Below are 18038 nucleotides of genomic sequence, written 5' to 3' on the forward strand. Positions count from 1 at the left end.
CTCGATGTCTGAGTGCAGTTGTGCGTGTGACAGCACCCTAATGGTATCAGCCAAGTGCTAGCTATACGTCATGTTTATTTACTCCAAGGCTGGCACACAATGTAAACTAGGCAGGGACAGACAGACTTTCCTAGAGAGCTTTCCAGACCTGCAAGATGCTAGGCTTCCAGTCTCTACTTGCACTACTTGTGTAGTAGTACTTGACCACGAGATACTAAGTTGGGAAAAGACTGGAAAAGAAAAAGGAAACCAAATGTTCTCAGGTGGATTTTGTACTAAAAACAAGAGATACTTCACCAACATTAGGAATGAAGATCGCATTTCCTAGTGCCACTTCCAGCTCAACTTAAATCTGATCTTAGAAAATCAGAGAAATATCATGTAAATATTGTGATTGATGGTCTCAAGACTGTTTAAAAAAAAAATAAGTCAAAAATCAAACCTACACTGTATTATTAGCACAAGTTGCAAATCTGAGTAAAATCACAGCACAATTCATTAGCTACGGTGAAGTCAGCGTCCACAGTATAATCTTAAACATCTAGCAAACAGAATAATTACCTAATGCTTAGACTGTTCCCTTGACTTATTCTATTGTCCTCTGATCACAAGAAGAGAACAAACTTACAAGAATGGGATAACAGCATTGTACATATGCCATATGCTTAACCCATCTATTCATCCAATTTTGTTTAACTTTTGCTATTTATATGCTAAGTGGAGATCAACTTTTGATCTTCCACAGCTTGTTTTCTACCATATGGACATGTTCTCCATCACAAAAAAAAAAAAAAAAAAAAAAAGGAAAAAAAATCAAGGCCTGTTACTCAACTAAACTCAAAAGGCTTCAGAATAGCATTTGCTAGACAAGAGTCTGCATAACAAACACAAACTCCACTTCAAATTTCACAGTAGCTAGTTTTAACATCTTGCCTGCTAATGAACAGTAATTATTTAATGGCCTTATATGACAAATCATGTTCATTACATGGCTTCAGCAAATTGCATTGGCATTAAAATCTTAAGGGTAACACTGCTCTTCGGTCCTTTCCAGTGCAAGATATCAAATGCTGGAATTAGAAAGGTAATCCTTACCAATAACAATGCTGTAGCAATCAGGTAGGAATATTGGTAGTACTGAATTTAGGCTCTGTCCATAAGATTTTAGGAACGTGAAGGAAGCCAAATGCCACTTGTTGTGTTATCATCTATTCTAATGCCATTAAATTCGTCACATAATAATACACAATGATAGTACATTGTTATATGGAAAATCCTTATAAGCCTTCAAAAGCAGCTCAATTTTTGACTACTAAGCTTCACCTGTTTATTTCTCTGAATTTTTTTTTTTTGACAAAGTGAAAAAAAAAAAAGGTTGCAAACTTAGGTTTCCTTGAACATAACCTGTGTAAACAACAAGAGTTAAACTACAACAGCAACCTGTAGAGGTGGAAAAAATAGATTTAGTCTGCATGGGCTTATTTTGCTTTTTTTTTTTTAAAATACATTTGCCAATATAGTTAATATATACCTATTCAGCAGAAATTTGAAGTAGGTAACTTTGAAAGCAATGCCTAAATTAGAGATCTTGTTTTATCTCAAACTACCTGTTTGCAATTGTGAGGTTATTGTTATGTTTGTTTTATAAAGCAAACCAGTATTACCAGTAGCTTCAATGCTATCCAAAAGGACAGCATGTTTCTGTTTTTTTTGTTGTACAGACACTTCGCATGAAGGTCAAAAGCTAGGGACAAGCATCATCTGCATACTTTAATCCAAAAGCAGACATTTCATACTGGCAAGGAAAGATGAGAAACCTCACAGAGGTAAGTATCTACCTCCTCCCTTCTCACAGATAAATGGCTCTAGACTACAATACTGTCAACCCACACCTGCAGTATTAAATACTTGACAATAACATCTACTGTTTTCATTTCAAAGCACCTTAAGCTTCCTTTGTTCTTTATTTTAGTGAGCTGTCAAGAAAAGTCAGCGTATCATTGAAGAACCTACCTCAGCACTTTTTCTTGTAAACTCAATAGTAACCAGTGAAGGTCACTATTTCTAAAATACTTCGACATCAGCTGACTACAAGGTTTATTGAGTGTTAAAGGCACCCTGAGTTGCCACTATTCCTGTCTCTTCTGCCAATCCACATAAAATCTTTTCCCTCCCACCTCAGTACTGCATCCCACTACAGAAACATTTTCCTTTTGGCATTGTCACATCAAACAAGTTTTGATGCACTTAATTCAGCACAATAGTAATTTTTTTTATTGCCATATAGTACATGATTTTGAAATATAAATTCAGATTATATTGCTTAGTACATCAGGACTCTTGCAAGACTGCAAATAACTTCATTTTTTAACATTCAAAACCACAGTGCTTCAAGAGATCATTATTTGTTTAAACAAAAAGTCTGCAGAAAAAAATAGGAATTAAAAAACACCTTAAGCTCACACTACTTTGTCAAACAGTTAACTTTATGCTCCAGAAAGTTTCTAAGTAGGGAAGAAATTGGCTGAGACATTGAACACAAATATATTTAAATCCTTATCAGTATTTTATACTTCAGATATTTTTTGCAGTTTCCAAGTTCTCCTCTTTATTCTGCAATATTCTTCACGATATTTCTTGCCTATAGTGAAAAACTACTAGATCGTTTTCAAAATTCCCAACTCATTTCTTCACTTCTGAGTAAAAAGCACTGAAAGCAATTATGACTGTTGCCCACTCTTCACAAAAAATAAATACTGAACCATGGTTGCTGAGACAGAGACCAAACAATGAAAAGCCACACAACCAAGAGCCGCGACGCACATGCCAGACATCAAGTGGAAGGTCATATCGTAGAAGTAGCAGTTTGGACAGCAGGAAGTAAAAGCAAACTGAGAGAGGAATATCTAATAGAAATTACAGAAAAGTAACGCATGAATGAAAATACAAATGCACAAAAAGCCTAATTTCAGGGTTAACAAACACTTCAATGGCTAGAGAAGACACAGTACTGATTGTGAAGAGCACAGTAAGCAAACAGGTTGAGTAGAATAAATGATCACAGAATGGCCCGGGTTGGAAGGGACCTCAAGGATCACGAATCTCCCACCCCCCTGCCACATGCAGGGCCACCAACCTCCACATTCAATACTAGACCAGGCTGCCCAGGCCCCATCCAACCTGGCCTTGAACACCTCTGGGGATGGAGCATCCACAACCTCTCTGGGCAGCCTGTTCCAGCACCTCACCACTCTCTGTGAAGAACTTCCCCCTGACATCCAACCTAAATCTCCCCTCCCTCAACTTAAAACCATTTCCCATTGTCCTGCAGTTATCTACCCTTTCAAAGAGTTGATTCCCCTCCTGTTTGTAGGCTCCCTTTAGGTACTGAAAGGCTGCAATGAGGTCACCCTACAGCCTTCTTTTCTCCAAGCTGAACAAGCCCAGCTCCCTCAGCCTGTCCTCATAGGGGAGGTGCTCCAGTCCCCTGATCATCTTTGTGGTCTCCTCTGGACCCTCTCCAACAGCTCTCTGTCTTTCTTGTACCGGGGGCTCCAGACCTGGACACAGTACTCCAGATGGGGCCTTGCAAGAGCAGAGTAGAGGGGGACAATCATCTCCCTGTCCCTGCTGGCCACCCCTCTTCTGATGAAGCCCAGGATGATGACTTGACTAATACCACTTTGACTACAGAAAAGTTCCAAGATGAAAGGAATAATGTTGAAAGTAAACAAGTCCATTGCATGTTATAGTGCACAGAGTACAGATCCTTCCATTTGGTCACACATTCAGATTCTTCTGCAACCAACTCTGCACACACACCAAAAGAAAATATCAGTGTGACACACCGTCCCCCAAACTGCACCACACAGAATAATGGTTGAGAACAGGTTTTTAACTGCCAACTTCCATTAAACCCTGAAAAATAAAAGTCCACAGTAATACTTCAATATTTAAATGACTATTTTTATCCGAACCATTGGCCATCAAGTCTTGGACTGTTCTTACAAATGACATTCATCTATTGAGCTTTTACACTGTATTTGGTTAATCCTACAAAAATAATTAACATTCTCCCAGAAAGTCCATTATACCACAGCTGAAGTCCAATTTTTTGGATGCCACATCATTTTATTACCACCTAAAAACGCTTCTTGTGTTTTGTTATCATTTGCATCTCTGCCTGAATCTGTGTTGAGTTCATAGCTCCCTATGCTTTTGTAACACTAAGTCTATTACAAGAATACAAAAATATTTTAAACAACATTTTAAAAACAATTACTATATATACTATACTATTACTATATACAATTACAATAAATAATTACAATTATAGTTTGCCATGACTCTTATAAACTAAAAGAGCAAAAACCTTGACATACATATATATACATATATGTGTATATATATATATATATATACACATGCCTTAGTGAGGTAGGCTGCCTGTGACATTGAACCCATCTGCTCCCTGATTCCTCCAATCCCTCCTATATATAATCTGCAAATACCAGGAAGTTGTTTAGCAGACACTTAGAACAAAAACAATGTTATATTTAGAGAGGACATATTGATTTTGCTTGTAATTCCCAATACTGCACTGTTTGTGGGACTGAGGGGTTTTTTTGACACAAGATGCTTTTCCAAAAATAAAAAATAAACCACTTCTGAATTTAAGATTAACAAAATAGGTAAAAAGTCATTCCTTACGGAAACTTAGACACAGAGGAGTGGGATATTTGACCACTTTGCTTCACAATCCTGAATGAAGCAGCCTGCAGGCATCCTCCTACTGTGACCATCTATTATTAACAAGCACGTTGTTACAGCACTGAACAGACTGGAACCCCACAGCCCAAAGAGATGCACCAACAACCAGGGATGTAATTTTCTAGAAGCACTTAACTTCCAATAGGCAAAATAAAACAGAGCAGGTAAAGCAAGTATGCTTGGAAAGATAACAGGAAGGAAAGAACAGGAAAGAGAACAGGGAATAGAGCATCTTCCAGGCCAGGAATTGAAGTATGGAGAAGATGAAGACATCTAAGCGATGCAATGTAAATTAAATTCTGGAAACAACATTTTTGTAACCTTCTGCTCAAGGAATATTTAAGACACGTGATAACAGCGATTTTCCAAGAGAAATCAATTTCTCAGAATCAGAAGTATGGTACAATTCAAAAACAATCATGCAACGGAACCAAGCTTCCCATTACCCATTGCCTCAGTCATCTCTCCATTTTGATGTTAAACAAACAAAAAAACCCACACAATGGTATGATTTTGAATGATAAAATTACCAATTAATGTACAGAAAATTAAAACCTCTATAAAGAGCTCTCTCTTTCTCATTTTTACATTAGAATACTCCAATCAATAGCATACATTCTTAAATATAGTAAACATGGGAAGTTGTCAGAATTTCTTAGCTACATTTTCATCCCAAATATTATCCTGTGGCCAGTGATGATATGGTAACATCTTTTCCACTACCCTATATGCCTTTAAAGATGCAATTTGCTTTCTTGTTAATTAATACATGGCCTTTGCCCTGTCCTCCCCCAGCCATTCTTCCTTTCTCACAAAGGAGACAAAGAAGTATGTCATACAACTATGATGGTAAACCTGTTGTGATACTACATTCCTGCTGCTTTTATTTCAGCAAATACTACTCTGCTCTGCTGTGGTTGTGGGTTTTTTTATTATTTTGTCAGACATCATAAATTTAAACTTGGCTGGTTTCAACGAATAATTAAATTTTCAAAAAGTATAGGTAATTAAGACAACCAAAAATTAAAATTGAGTAAGAAGTCAGCAATTATAGACTGCATGTATTTTACCATATCTGCAAGGGACTCTAATTAAGCACATATTAATTGCCCTAATCTTCTTAGGCAAGTAATAAATTGAAAGAGCTGATTAATGCACTGGATTTAGTTCAGCTTGTTAAATCTGACACCCTGGCAAAGGAAGACTATCTTGAAAAGCTCTTTTAGCTAAGTAATTGGAATTTTACCCTCAATAATTTCCTATTCCATAATAAGAGCTATTCAGTATATTGACTCATTGTTTTTTGTGGTTTTTTTTTTAATACACGTTAGTTATATTTATGTTTCATTATGCTCCTCATAAAGATCAAGAAAAATTATAAACTTTGACCTTTACTGTCCACGAAAAGTCATTTTCACTCCGAACACAAATTAGTATATTTCCTTGTAGGCTATAAATCCTAATTAATTTTAATTCTAGAAGCTGCTAATAACATTTTATAAAGTCCATACGGACACATTAAGTACTCCATACAATTCATAAAGCCAGCAACCAAACTAGTTTTCAATATTAAATAATTGCTATGACTACTAGAATGCAATGAAGTACAGCTCTTCAATGAACTTCCACCTCTTGTCTTTTTATTTATTTATACACGTGCTTGTATGCATACAAGTTCTCAAACAAATCAACAGAAGCATTTTTATAATAACAAAACAATTTAAAAAAGACATTTGGAATCCTCTGTGTAAGGATTTTAAAGGTCAGATTTCTCCCCACACACTTCTTATTCTAAACTGCAAAACTCAAAGGAAAGATGCATCAAACCTCACCTAAAACTAAGCAGATCTGGATGCACAAAGACAAAACCTTCCCTGATAAAAAAATACAGCAAGTATGGAAGGGATTTTTTAATATTCAAAGAGTTTGTCCTGAAGTATTCTACGAAACTTGAACAGCTTCTCATATGTCCTAAATAACACAGTTTATAAAGCCTTTTATATGAAGTTTATATCTCAAAGTCATACAAGTTGCACATCAAGTTTAGTTTGAAAAAGCATCCCAAATATATATCACTCCTTTCAAATTTTTATTCTGTAATCCTCAGAGCTGACATTTCATATTGCTGCTCTACAGCCTGTAAGCTTCAGTCTCTAAACCTAAAATCTGTTATTCTTCTGTTCACAAAAACTAGTATTCTTACATTTTGAAAAATCATTGTCATTGACTGTGAACCTAAAACTTATCCTTTATTCCTTATGTGAAATGGAATGAGCTGACTGATCATTTTAAGAAACAGCAGCATGTTCACAGCTAACCTGTAACCCTTGCTGTAAATGAGTATCACAAAGCTCATCTGAGAATACTAGGGGACTGCTAAGCCAGTGAAATGAGAACTGCTGGTACCTCAAAGAGTTACAGTTAAACTTGGATGTCTCTCATGTAACTATTTCCTGTCCATTTTCTGTGATGCACTACAGAGAGCACTTCTCAGACAAAAAGGTGGCAGTCAGCTCCAATTTTCATCATGAACTGTCTTCTGAAGGAAACAGTACTTTACATACGGGATAAAGAGTTCAAATAAGTGCTACATTTTTCTTCCACTGGTTGTATCTCACTCTCAACAAAAGGTTTGTGGGCTGTTACTGAAGTTCTGCTGTACTGTTAGAACAAACTTAATTAGCAAGCCAGCTATTTTCTAGTTGATGGCATCAACCATTCAAAATTTTCAGATCTGTTAGATCAGTTTGGTGTAGGTGAGATACACACAGTTGTCAAGAAATTCCACTCCTAAACCTAAAATCTCACTAAAGAGTTTCAAGGCTTATCAAGAGTCACTTAAATGATGAAAGAAGCTCTCAAATTTCAAGATGAGCATAGTGGAAGAGAACTAGAATTCTAAAACTCTTGACATTCAAAGCGTAGTGTTTGTTAGTTCAGTGCTGAACTGCATGAAGTCTAAGGGATGCAAACTGCATAGTTGTCAACCTGACTCTTTGTGCACGTGGGCTACCCTTCACTGCTCGGGAAGCAGTAATACCATCAGTGATGGAATACAGTTCGTAACAGTTCAGCACTGAACATGGAAAGCCCATGAATATTGTTCACATAAGAGAGAAATCAATGAAAGTGAATGGTGACAGTTATAAAATCCTTGATAAAAAGGCACAATTCACATCACAGGATGCATTTCACCTGTCAAGATAAATGAGCTCTGGAAGACAACAGAAAAAATCCTCAAAAATCCCAATTAAGTTATGGATTAGAGTGATGAGTTAGATATTCAGATTCCAGAAAGCACAATGGAATGAATAGAATGAAGTCACTAAGACCAAAGCATTTATTACTGCATTTATTAATATTTAGTTTCAGTTCAAAGAACAACAACATTTTCTGAGAAATTCTCCATTTTGTACAGCAAAACTGAAGAAGACCTTGCTGTCTCCCCTACTGACTTTCTAACAGAGAGAAAAAAACAGACTTTTTTTTTTTGTGACATAATTTTTCATCTAGCTTCTCAGCAGTTTTTACTATCTTTCTCCATATTTCTCCGGGCAAAACAAAACCTAGCTTCAGCATTTCTTGTCAGCATTACAACCTAAAATCCTGACAAGCACACGACAAAGTCTTGTGTCTGAAGATGCTACATATTTAAATTTTCATCATATCACACATTCCAAATGTTACAAGCACATAAATCAAATGTATGTTCTTACTCTTGCCAAAGAGCTTTCTAGAAAAAAATGAATCTACAAAATACCCAGTTTTTAACTGACTTTTCTCTCCTCTTCATGTTTCTGAACTTTATACCCTTTTCATCTCTGAATCGTAGAACGGTTTGGATTGAAATGGATCTTACAGATCATCTAGCTCCAACTCTGTGGTTGGAAACTCTGCCATGAGCATGGGAACCTCCCACTAGATCAGGCTGCACAAAGTCCCATCCAACATGGCCCTGAACACAGCTTCTCTGGGCAGCCTGTTCCAGAGCCTCAACACATTCACAGTAAATTATTACTTCCTTATATTTAATCTGAATCTAACCTCATTCAGATTAAAGTCCCTACCCCATGTTCTGGGACCACACTCCCTGACAGTCTCTCCCCACCTTTCCTCTTTTAGGTACTGGAAGGCTGACACAAACTCTCCTCAGATACCTCATCTCCAGGTGGAAGAAGCCTGCCTCTCTTAGCCTGTCTTCGTAGGAGAGGTGTTTCAGCAATCTGGTCACCCTCATGATCTCCTCTGGGCTCATTCCAACAGGTTCATGTCCCTCTTCTGCTTGGGGTCCCAGAGCCAAATGCAGTACTGCTAGCAGGGTCTCACAACAGTGAAGCAAAGAGGGAGAATCACCTCCCCTGCCCTGCTGGTCACGTTTCTTTTGATGTGGCTCAGGACATGGTTTACTTTTGGGGCTGCAGGCACAAACTGCTTCTTCAAGTTGAGCTTCTCATCCACCAACAATCCCAAATCCTTGTCTGCAGGGCTCAATACTTTCTCCACCCATCCTATGTCTGTGCTTGGGGTTGTAGCACCTTGTTCCTGGCCCTCTTGAACCCCATGTTGCTCACACAGGCCTACCTCTTGAGCCTGTCCAGCTTCCTCTGGACAGCACCCCTTCCCTCCAGCACGTCGACCATACCACACACCGTGGCGTTGTTGGTAAACTTTGCTGAGTGTGCACTCAATCCCACTGTCCATGTCACCAACAAAGGTGTTAAATAATACAGGTCCTGGATCCAACCCCTGAGGAATGCCACTGGTTTCCACCTGGACACTGAGCCACTGACTGGAACTCTCTGAGTGTGACTAACCAGCCAATTCCTTATCCACCAAGTGGCCATTCATCAAATCCATGTCTCCCTAATTTGGAAACAAGGATTCCACGTGAGACAGTGTCAGAATACTTTGCACAAGTCTGGGTAAAAGATACTAGTTGCTTTACCCTTATCACCCAATGCTGTACCACCATTGTAAAAGTACACCAGATTTGTCAGTCTCATCTATCATTTGTGAAGCCATGTTGGCTGTCATGAATTACCCCTTTGTTTTCCACGTACCACAGTTACACAGTTTACTGCTCCATCATCTTGAGTAGTCCATGGTTCCCCAAATCTTCCTTTTCTCCTTTTATAAAAACAGGAGTTATTTTTCCCCTTTTCAGTCAGTAGGAACTTCAACAGGCTGTTACTACTTCTCAAATACGATGGATAGTAGGTTTAGCAGCTTCACTTAGGACCTGCAGATGCATCCCACCAGGTTCTGGGGGATTTGTGCACCTTAGATCACCACAGAACCTTCTACAGTAGCTCTTAATTCTCCCACACCCTGCCTTTGCATTCTGCAGCTTGTGCAGCATGGCTAGAGAGCACTTCCTGGTTAAGAATGAGGCAAAAAAGCCATTGAGAATCTCAGTCTTTTCCATATCCCAGATAATTAACTCTCCTGTTTCTGATCAGAGAAACCATATTACTCCTAGTTTTTCTTTTATCACTAGCATACTTACAGAAGCCCTGTACTTACAGTCGGCCCTGATGTCCTGGCCAGATTTAATTCTATCAGGACCTTAGCTTTCCTAGTCCAGTCCCTGGTTGCTCAGATAATTCTTCGGTGTTGCTCCTGAGCTACCTGTCTTTGCTTCCAACCTCTGTAGGCTTCAAGTTGAAACACAGAAAAAATGATGCCTAAGAAATTTCCATAACATTATTTAAACAAAATATTTAATTAAGACTGTTTCCTCAGAACTATTATGTAAGCTACAGAAGCTGATAACAAATACTATTCCCCTTTCACCATCTTCTTGTGGATTACATAAGATGCTAAGAAACTTCTTTAAATAGACAACTAATCTACACTAAAGGCTAACTGGTCTGCAAAAAATGCTTCTAATACTACCTACACATTCCAATTTTACTGTTACTATAAAGTAGCAAGTAGAGACTTCTGTATATTTTAACTTAATTATTCTTGTCCTTTAAAAATGCCAATACTGTAAGACTTAATTTGATTATTTTTATACACCCATACAAAAACCTGTCATTTAAACCTCATTAACTTCTTCTCCATCGGCAAGACATTTCCTGAACACAAATCTGTAGATACAATCTTTCTAAAACATATCAAGACAAACGCACTACATATACCCTTTCCTCTCCTAAAAGTAGGAATAAAAGAAAAACATGACAGATTGCAGTAATTTCCATTAAATGCACTAGAGCAAGAAACCTTTATAAAACAATGAGAAGAGTTACAAAACAACCTAAAGGGATGAGACAAAATTACTGATTTTAATAAGGGCCAGAAATCCGTTGTTTGGCAAACGACTTCCAAAGTATTATTTATTCTGTTCTATGTTCCAATTGCTTTGTGGGACTACAAAACAAAGAGCATTCATTGCTTGCAACCTCAACTTCGACAAGAAAGAATGCAATAATAAAAATTCCCTACACAAAATGATAGTTGAAATTTTACTTTGCAACAGCATGTTATGTTTTTGCTGTCTTTGGATACAACAACTCAACATAAACTTACTTCTGTATCACATTCTGTAAGCTGAGCATCATACCCAATTCACCTTTCATCTTTTCTCTGTTGGCACGGCACTCTGCCAAATAACGGAGAGCCTAAAATAAAAAGGACAAATCAGCAACATTTCCAGTACATAATCATTTATTTTTATCACTGTAAATCTGCAAAAGATTCACAATGCCACTTCTAGTAAAAGTATTATCACGTGCTGTAAATATTAAATAAATTGTTTTATTCTCAAGCACACAGAAAGCAAGACTACCCAATCTATGAGAAGGCTGAGACTAGATTTGCTTATACTAAGAGAGTGTCTACAACTAACCCACAGAGCCTTTACAAAGATGACCTTCCTCTACAGCAGTAGACAACATAACAAGGAGAAGGAAAACTGTCATTAGAGAAGTGAATTATGAATTGTGAATGTGAATTATGAAAACTTTTTTTCCCACTACAAAAGCAGTTCAGAAAGTTGAAGTAAATGTCATCCAGAAGTCCCTTCCAGCCAACACTACTATGTTCCAAGATCTAATGTAATTCTTTATATGCTGTGTTTCCAGTAGTTCTATGGATTCACCACCACCAAGTTTCTACCGCCCACAGAAATAGAGGTCTACTACATTTCTAAGCTTCTAAAGATTAATTGCAATACTGCAAACAGTAAGAGCAAAAAAGGTTTATAAAGTTTAAAATACCTATAACATTGGAGTAATTAATCATTCCACGTAAGTACAAGAATAAGGATATAGCAGCAGCCATCAGCTGCTTAGGTTGCCTTTCCCTCAGCTGGGAACTATCAGTTGCATGTTGCCCAAGGCTTTTTGCCCTTCAAGGTAAACTCTTTGCAAAACTTCACATTGCTGACTTCAGCCAACAAGGGTAACTGTGGTTACCCTTAACACAATACCCTTGCAGTTGAAATTTCAAGTCCTTTTCCTAACTCATCTCTCAATTCTCAGTGCTGTCAAACTCTTCTTAGGAGGAACCTCTAAAAGTGTATTTTGCATTGTGCTTTAATCTGTTTTAGTCATGGAAGTACAAGAACCACACACAGAAAATCTTGCCATTCACAAATGCAATGGGCTATAAAATTAGTTGCGATAACAAGATTTAGAAGTGCACTAACTCTTTAAATAAAGTCGTACAATAACTACGCTGCTCACTAGCTGATTTAAAAATAACATGTTCCTTACTCCCTTCAGAGACACACAATTAGTCCCTTCTCTTTCCTTCTAAATTGTCTTCAGCATATAATAGGTAGAATTACCTTTTGGGGAAGTCTGACTATTGTCTGACATGTTACAAACTTCAAATGAGATATCTGTTGTTTCCTGATGTGGTTCAACATCATGATTCTAGCCTGTAAATGCTGTATATTCATCCTTAGTTGGAAGTATTTAAGAAAACACCTGTATGATAGTTCTAAACTACTAACGAGCACATTAAAAGAATCCTTAACTGCAGAAAATGTTTCCTATATTTGTAGTCTGTTTAGGCAAGTCAGCAAGGATGTAATGCTTTTGGACAATGATACCCTCCTTCTCTAAGCAGATAATTAAGGGCTAAAACGTAGGCAGCTTCTTTTCCATTTATATACATATTCTTTACACAAAAATATAGCTTACACTAAAACAGAGCAAGGGATAAGGTTGTCAGAGTGACTGTAATGACCTGGCTGTTCAGCATAAGAAATTTTTACTTGCTTTCCAACTCCATTGGAGATGCAAAGATCTGCACCTTCAAAGAAGTCACATCATTTATATTTACAAACTGCAATCTACTGAAGTGTAATATTATTCTCATGGACTTTGGTTGGAGCCTCTGTTCAGTAAAATACTCATATGTTAGCTTAAAGCTCACAAGTGATTCCATCATATTAATTAGTAAGTCCATACTTGCTTTTCATCATTACAATTGAAATATTAAGGCAGTTCCTTAACTTCAGAGTCCAATTTCTGAAAATTTTAGTCCAAATTTAAGAAAAAAAAATGGTTTTACCTTCTTTGCTTCAATTTTTTTTATTACTGAAAACACTCAAAATCATATATCATTACAAATGTACCATACAAAGAAAACCCTGGATTTAAACTGGAGAAAAAAAAATTTCCACTTCTTGATCAGATAGAAGAAAGCACTGAGCTGAAACTGGATGTGGGGAGAAAAACATTTCTCCTTGATGGATCCTATAACATCAAAATGTTAGATAGGAAATTATTATAAACAATCTGTTGGAGTCATAATTTCAGCTATGGGAATCAATATGAAACAATAAATATGAATATTATAAATATATTTTTATATATATGTGTATATATATAAATATGAAACAATACGTTTCATTAAAGCCAGTGCCATACTTTTTTTTACTGGGCATAAACTTAATGGAAAACTATTACACTTAATGATTTCGGCTTGAATAGAAGAACTTTTTTAGAACGGATGGCTGGAAAAACAAAAACAAAATGAGCAAACATTTCAGAATGGTAAAACATCAAAAAGGATGACTAAAAATCTGTCAGCAAAGATATTAAAAGCTACAGTACCTATGAGATTCAGGAAGTCACAAACACAAACAGTTTGGTTAGCAGACAAAAATTTGGCTTCGTAGCAAAGTGCTGCATTTCTGACTACAGTTGGGGTCTCCTCTTAATCCTGCCCCTTAATTCACTCTACCTGTAGGCTGCCACTAAATAAAACAACACAGCTGTCTCTCACCCAACAAGATGTCTTTACCACAAAACTGCAGTAATATCTGGGTTTGTGGAATCATACAGCATACTGGATTACCCTTCATTGATCTGGTAAATTCAGTTCTTTTAATGTAGGGTTAATTTTTGCAATGTGATCACAGAATGATTACTAAGTTTCATGCAGGCTTTGAGAATACGCAGCCCAAAAATGCAAAGGAAGGAACAGGGAGAGAGATATCCAAACAAAACCTTCTGTGACCTAAGGAACCTATACTAGAATAACAAACAGTGCAACATATTCCCAAGAATGGTAATCTCAACTCAAAAGTCATCCAGCGAAGAACATTTTGTCTGGCAAATGCTGTGGCAAAGCTATTCTGAAAGCCAATTAGCAGGATACACATCTCCTGGCTTATGGGATGCTGCTCCCTGTGCCCCAAAGAATACTGGAATCATTCCAAGAAATTCACAAATATTCCTTGTGGAAGTAAAACAAATGAAAAAAATATATAGAACTGTGGTGCAGACTAAATATTAATGGTACAGAAAATCATGTAAAATTTAATGTAAAAGTCAGAGCTCTGTTTATAATTCAATGACATTAAAAAAAAAAAAAAAAGAAACAATATGAAACGAGTGTATGACAGTTTTTAATAACTTAAATTCTTATTAGGAGAATTGAATTAGGGTTCTAAGGAAATCTTGATTTTAGTTTGTCCTGTTTTTGTGAAAGAGATGCACTTCTTAAAAATTGGATTTAGGATGAGAAATTGGGACTTTTTGGGTTTTTGTGGCTTTGAACAAGAAGAAATGAAGAGAAAATGGAAAAAGTTTGTCATGGTTCCCTCCCATGGTTTGTCATGGATCCCTCCGCCCCGCTCGTCACGGAACCGGGCCGAACTAGCCCATAAACCGTTGACAAAGTTGGATTAGACATCAACAGATTTTGATTTTTTTTGCTTTAAAAATCACATGAGGGTGGGCAAATGCTGGAACAGGGTGCCTGAGATGCTGCGGGGCATCTAAACAAATACAATCCTGCACCGTGTTCTAATTTGTCTCAGTTTGACCATGGGTTTAGACTACATGGCCTTGGGAAATCATCTCTAACCAAAACTGCCCTATGATATATGATCCTTTTCTTACGTGAATTTCAAATCATTGCGTATATTTACCAAGCTCCAGGGCTTCATCTAAAAAAAAAAAAAGATTTAAGCATGCTTACCTCCTTCCACAATGAAAGTGAAATGGCTGTATTAGGGAAAAAACGCAAAGCAAATTAATCTCTTCCAATAACTGTGAATTCCCCTGGAATAATGCTACAATGCTAAACAATTTTTGAATTGCGTGCTTCTTTTAAAAGAGTGAAAATGAATTGTGATTTAACATAAAAACAGGCTTTATCTTTTACATTACTTGTTTAAAGACACAGAAACAAAGGAACAAAGAGTCCCAATGACATACAAACTTATCTCTGGAATACTTACTAATAAAGCTGAATGAACAACTGGAGGGCTGGGATGGTCCAAAAACAGAATCAGACCTGGCAGACATCCTTGATCCTGAACAATGGCTCTCCTATTCAAAGGATCAGCTGCTAGATCTCGGAGTTGATTAACTACAGATAGTGCATCAGGCTCCTCACTCATAGTGGAATTCATTTTTTCCTACACCACACATAGAAAATACCTGTTGGGAAAAAAAAAAAAAAAAAGCGGTATTAATGTTTGCTGTCAATTAAAGCAGAGAGAAGGCAAGAACACAAATGCACTGATTTGTTAGAGGCATAAGAGTACAAAAAAAAACCTCAAGGAACAAAATTCGTAAGAATATGGATCTCAGAACTTTTCAGCTGGACACTTAAATTTCCTCCGTGGAAAGCAGATAGGGTTTGGTTAATAACATTTTCTCATTTCCTTTAAATAATTTTACAGTAGTCAGCCTTTACAGCAGTATACGTATGGATATGTACAACTGTACCTAAGTATCTTTATAGCACTGGTAAAGATGATCAGAAACTCCAGTTTTCTCAAACCCAGTTTGCAGACTGCAAGTCTAAAAACATCCTTTTGTATAAACATGTAAAATCAAAACCTGAATTTTCAGTGCCTTTAGCAATAATCAAATTTTTGATTTTTGAAAAAATGAAAAAAATGAACCAAATAAACCAGCAAAGGATTAACTCAGCATCAAGCACAATGAATAACATGTTTTGATTTTATCTATTCCCCAAACAAGTAGTGTAACGCCATATCCATTCAAAGCTAAAAAATGTTTAGAGGTGTTGTAATTTTTTTGTAACTTCTGACTAGTTTGCTTTCAATAAAGAAAACAAAAAAGATCACACCTTGCTTCAACATATCTATTTCAGATGAGATGTGTTTTAGTTTTAGTATCTGATTGCAGAGTTGTTTTAATGAGGAGTAACTACTTAACAGGCCACAGAGGCATAAGCTTAGTTAAAAGAGAAGGTCTGCATCATGATAGTGACAGAATGAGGGGGAATGGCTTTAAACTAAAAGAACAGAGATTCAGGTTAAATGTCAGAAAGAAATTCTTCCTTCAGAGGGCAGTGAGACACTGGCACAGGCTGCCCAGAGTGGTTGTGGATGCCTCATCCCTGGAAGTGTTCAAGGCCAGGTTGGATGGGGCCCTGGGCAGCCTCAGCTGCTGGGTGGCAGCCTTGCTGGGGGCACAGGGGTTGCAACTGGGTGATCTGTAATATCCCTTCCAATCCAAACAATTCTATGATTGCTCCAGAAGCTGACTGTATGCTTCCAAAACTACTGAATGCTGTGGTCCTGGTGCTGCCAATAGAAACTCATGTAAGTAACTTTTTTTTAAGGCACAAAAGCATGAATAGTGACACACTGTTAATTTGTGTTCTTTTTCCCCTTGCATAATAAATTTAAACATGTAACTTGTAACATTCTTTTACCATTATTTTCCAAACAAATAATATCATCCAAACATTATATTGTTCTCTTACTGATGGTAGATGCACGTGCAGAAACATCCAATAGTTTCTGACATTTTCACATTTAAAATAAACTAAACTGCTAATTTCTCTGTCACTGGTTCTTCACACAGAATCACAGAATGTTCCGGGTTGGAAGGGACCTCAAGGCTCATGAATCTTCAACCCCTAGAGGCAGGGCCACCAACCTTCACATCCTTCAGGAAAGGAAATGCTAATGTGAGAAATCAATGATTACCCTCCATATTCTTTCCTTTGACTGTCTTAAGTCCTAAGGAGATCCATAGGAGATCCATAATTAATACTTCATATTCTCAAAATAGATTGCTCTAAATTGGTAAAAAGTCTCTGTGAAGTTCAGTATTATTCAGTCCATTCCTTAGCTCATCAACAAAGCTTACTCAAAGCCTAGAAATGAAATTAGTTGTGGAGTTAACATTAACAAAAGACTCTGACTTCCAGTCGTGTCCTGAGCACCAGACCCCTTCTACACCTCTCTTCATCCCTATCAGCCCTTATCGCTTTTTCTTCTGATCTCCTGAATACACACGAAGCTACGTTTTACCCTACCCCATCAGGTCACACTCTTTTCCTCCCAGACCCTTCTGTCTCCTCGGTCGCAACCGAGGACAAAAACCGAAGCTCCCAGCTTCTCCATCACCTACAACAACATAATGACACCCGGGAGCCCTGGCTGACTCACGCCCCGTGGCCGCTGACAAAAGACAGGGGCTCCTCGACCGCACCTCCTTCCCGGCCAGCCCGCCTCTCCCTCCCCAGCTTCTCCCGCTCTCACTCCCACACCCCAGAGCGGCCTGCACTCTTCCCGGCCTCGTACCGCTGAACAAGACGTCTCCAGACCGACACGACCCAACCTCAGGCCCCCATCGCCCGCGGAGGGCACAGGACGGAACGGGGACACAACCCGCAACTCTCCCGCACCGCCACCGGGCCCGCTCCGACCGCACACATCCCTCCGCGCCGCAACGCGATTGGTGCGGCGCCGCCCGCGCCTCTCCGCCAATCACGGCGCGTCTTGTTGTCGATGAGGCGGGATTGGCCGGTGGCTGCGCCGC

General features: G+C 37.9%; 1 protein-coding gene across 1 annotated transcript in view; it reads right to left on the minus strand.

The window, feature by feature from the left end:
* Nucleotides 1-17955, minus strand: part of ARMC1 (armadillo repeat containing 1) — a 30956-nt gene extending 13001 nt beyond the window's left edge. Inside the window, exons 1-3 of the mRNA XM_042869828.1 lie at nucleotides 17801-17955; nucleotides 15473-15674; nucleotides 11302-11393 (exon numbers count right to left, since the gene is read on the minus strand). Coding sequence (XP_042725762.1) covers nucleotides 11302-11393; nucleotides 15473-15646 — 266 coding nt within the window. The 5' untranslated portion in view covers nucleotides 15647-15674; nucleotides 17801-17955. The remainder of the gene's footprint in view (nucleotides 1-11301; nucleotides 11394-15472; nucleotides 15675-17800) is intronic.
* Between the last annotated feature and the right edge of the window lie 83 nt (nucleotides 17956-18038).

This window comes from Lagopus leucura, unplaced genomic scaffold (genome assembly GCF_019238085.1).
Source record: "Lagopus leucura isolate 7727_CA_CO unplaced genomic scaffold, USGS_WTPT01 Super-Scaffold_100002, whole genome shotgun sequence".
Taxonomy (NCBI): domain Eukaryota; kingdom Metazoa; phylum Chordata; class Aves; order Galliformes; family Phasianidae; genus Lagopus; species Lagopus leucura.